At 47.8% G+C, this 3067-nt stretch overlaps 1 protein-coding gene across 5 annotated transcripts in view; it reads left to right on the plus strand.

Moving 5' to 3' along the window:
* Positions 1 to 3067, plus strand: part of NR5A2 (nuclear receptor subfamily 5 group A member 2) — a 152004-nt gene that overhangs the window by 84159 nt on the left and 64778 nt on the right. For all 5 annotated transcript variants that reach the window (XM_004699784.2, XM_045298305.1, XM_045298303.1 and 2 more), the window contains exon 5: positions 506 to 625. In XM_004699784.2, coding sequence (XP_004699841.2) covers positions 506 to 625 — 120 coding nt within the window. The remainder of the gene's footprint in view (positions 1 to 505; positions 626 to 3067) is intronic.

The following is a 3067-nucleotide window of genomic DNA, read 5'->3' on the forward strand; positions in this document are numbered from 1 at the left end:
TAGTGTCCTTCAGAGCGCCATGAACATTGATGACAAAGGATCCCCTGGTCCCTCTATCTCTGAGAGTCATTCAAGCGGTCGTGCTCATAACCCTTCGTGTAAAACGTTCTCAGTGTGAGGACTTGCTAGTGTCCCTATATTAGATACACAAACACAAGCTATTTGGGGGTCTACTGAGGACAGTCAGAGGCGCCTGCACCTCCCACAAGCAAACTCTAATAGCCCTATTAATGTTAGATAGACCCACCTAATGGAGTGCCTCTTCCTAGCAGCTCATTGATTAGAAAGACTTACCTGAAGTATTTATATGTGGCCTAAAAAGTATGTGTCCAAATGAAAATAATGGTTTTCAGGAGCGGTGATGTGATGTAAGGTCTGGGCACTGGAGCTGCAAGGCAGACATCCTCTTGCTTGCAATACCCTCTCTTAGGAGGACGATGACACAAAAGCGAGGGAGCAGTGGAAATAGTGTCATTTTCTCTCTCCCTTCTGTTTCCTCTTACAGGTTGATGACCAAATGAAGCTGCTTCAGAACTGCTGGAGTGAGCTCTTAATCCTTGACCACATTTACCGGCAAGTGGTCCATGGGAAGGAAGGATCCATTTTCCTGGTTACCGGGCAACAAGTGAGTATTGGAGTGGAGACCACCACCACCACCCCCACCCCCCCAAAAAAAGGAAAAGAAGAAAAAAAGCATCATTTTTTTCTAAGCATGCTCAGAATGGCAGGGATTTAACTAGGTCAGAAGCACTCTTGTGCTTTGAAAAGGAGCGATTTAGCTGCAAATAATTTAGAAAAGATGAGTCGGTGCACTCTGTTCCCACTCTGATGATTGCAGTTAAACTTGTAAAAGCAAACGTAAGCACAAGCATTCTGCAGCCTCTTGTCCCCTGGGGGGCAAGTTGTGCCTCAAGGGGTCAGAACGATGGCTAAGTCCCTGATGGTTGTGCTTGTGTGCCATTTGGTCAGGTGACAAAATAGATCTTCCCCAGAGGGTTTTGTAGACTGCCGCCTCTATGGGGACAGGTCAACATGTCTTTTTTTCCTCCTGTGGAGCCACTGGGTGGATTAGAACCACCAACCCTTACTTATGTAGCTGAGTGCTTTACTGTTGTGCCACCACAACCCATCACCATTGAGCAGATTGTGACTGTTCATGACCCCGTAGGACAAAGGCGAAGCGCCTCTCTTATTGCTTAGCTTGAACAAGTGAACTAACACTCTGCCACGGCATCAACTCGGACTCCTAGTGACTGCTCTCAGGGACTGGCAGGCCTGCCCCATTGCCTCCCCGTCGCTCAGCAATGGCACCTGCCGTGCTCAGGCCCCGTGATCTTTTACATCCGGCCATCAATGTCTATGCACCGTGACACCGCAGCAGTGCATATTTGAAAAGGAAAGGCTGTCTCCACTCCATTTGCTGTGCTATTAATAAATCACATTTTCCCAATCAAATTAAAGGCAAGCACTATGTCAGAGCTTCAGCAAACTGGATCAATTCGACAGACTCCATCCCTATCTGGCCCCAGCTTTCCGCCCCTCTCAGGAGAAAAGCTTCCTGGAGGATAACACACAGAGAGAGGGAGAGAGAGAGAGACTCCGCAGGTTTCACTTCCTGCCTTCCCAATTTTTTGTTGAGCATTTTTCTCCTGCGGCCCAGTCTTTGGAGGGAAATGTACCCATTTTCAGAGTCTAATCACCGGACATTCTTTTACCCTCCCCTCCCTACTCCTACCTCGAAGCTGCATTAGAAGAACGAGACTCGGGCCACAAATTAATTTGATTTCATTTCCTTCTGAGTTTCAGAAAGGAAATGGGTTTGTGCTGTTCTTTCTCAAAGCACTTCCATCCCTGCTCTTTAGAAATCCTCCTTATTTCACATTTCATTTTACCTTAAGTGGTGCCCCTAGGCAAAGGTAATTACCATTTAAAAAGTAGAGAAAGTGCATTTCTTGCCTCTCTGATCTTCGGAACCCAGAAAAGTCAAGGAAGAGATGGTGTAGTATAGCCTTTTTATTATCAATTACCTTTGCTTTACGTTTTGCCCTCACCACGGAATGAGGGACCCCTGGGGGGAACCCACCGTCCCTACACTGTGCATCCTGGAGTCTACTTTTAAAATGAATCCACATTGTTGCCAACCGCCCACTGCCCTCCTTTTCTCCCCAATGTAAGTGAATGCCCTGCCTGATGAGTGACCATTAGACGCGCTCATTGAGAGAAATGATGCAACCCACCAGCCCTGGTCTTTGGGGGCATACCAAAAATCCTTGGCCTCGGAGTCTCTTCCGACTAGAACTGACCTGTGGGTTTTCGAGGCCGTGAACCCGTAACTGGTGGGCTTGAACTGTTGACCTTGCAGTTGGCAGCCCAATTCGTATTCCAGGATGCCACCAGGGCTCCTCGCTTTGGTGGCGCAAATGGGGTCCGAACATTTTGAACATATCCCTGAGCTTCCTGTAATTCATGCAGCGAGGAAAGCAAACGTGCTGAGAAGGAAGCCGTTTCTCAACAGATGACCTTTCTAACAGAGTAGACAGTTCAATGCAGTCTTATACCGCAAAGCACTGACTGCGGCGCTGAATGGAGGAGGCATGGGATAGCTAGTAGGTGATTGCATTGAAAGACAACGCGTGGATCTTGTAAAACAAGTTAACTAAACCTGTTGTCATCCAGTCCATTCCGACTCGTAGCGAGCCGGTCGGGCAGTCGGACTGTCCCACAGGGTTTCTCAAGCTGTAGTATTTATGTCAGTCAGCTGCCACATCTCTCTCATCGAATTTTGGGTTAGTGGCTGAGCATGTAACTAATGCACTACTAGAGCTCCGAAGACCCGGGACCCTGAGAGAGCATCCACGCGAGGTCTCCTAACTCATCTGTGCCTTCTTATTATTCTCGGCTTCCTGCTGTGGGGTCATAAACCATCCTCTTACTCTGTGATCATGTCCCACTTCTCCCCTGGTGCTCAGAGGGATGCTTTTGAACAATTTTTCCCGTGCCCCGCGACTTTTTTAAAAAGTCCTGATTTTTTGAAAGAATGCACAACAAGCTAGGGTGTATGGTTTTC

The sequence above is a fragment of the Echinops telfairi genome, unplaced genomic scaffold, assembly GCF_000313985.2.
Source record: "Echinops telfairi isolate 266 unplaced genomic scaffold, ASM31398v2 ScPeMD7_7424;HRSCAF=8462, whole genome shotgun sequence".
Lineage (NCBI taxonomy): Eukaryota > Metazoa > Chordata > Mammalia > Afrosoricida > Tenrecidae > Echinops > Echinops telfairi.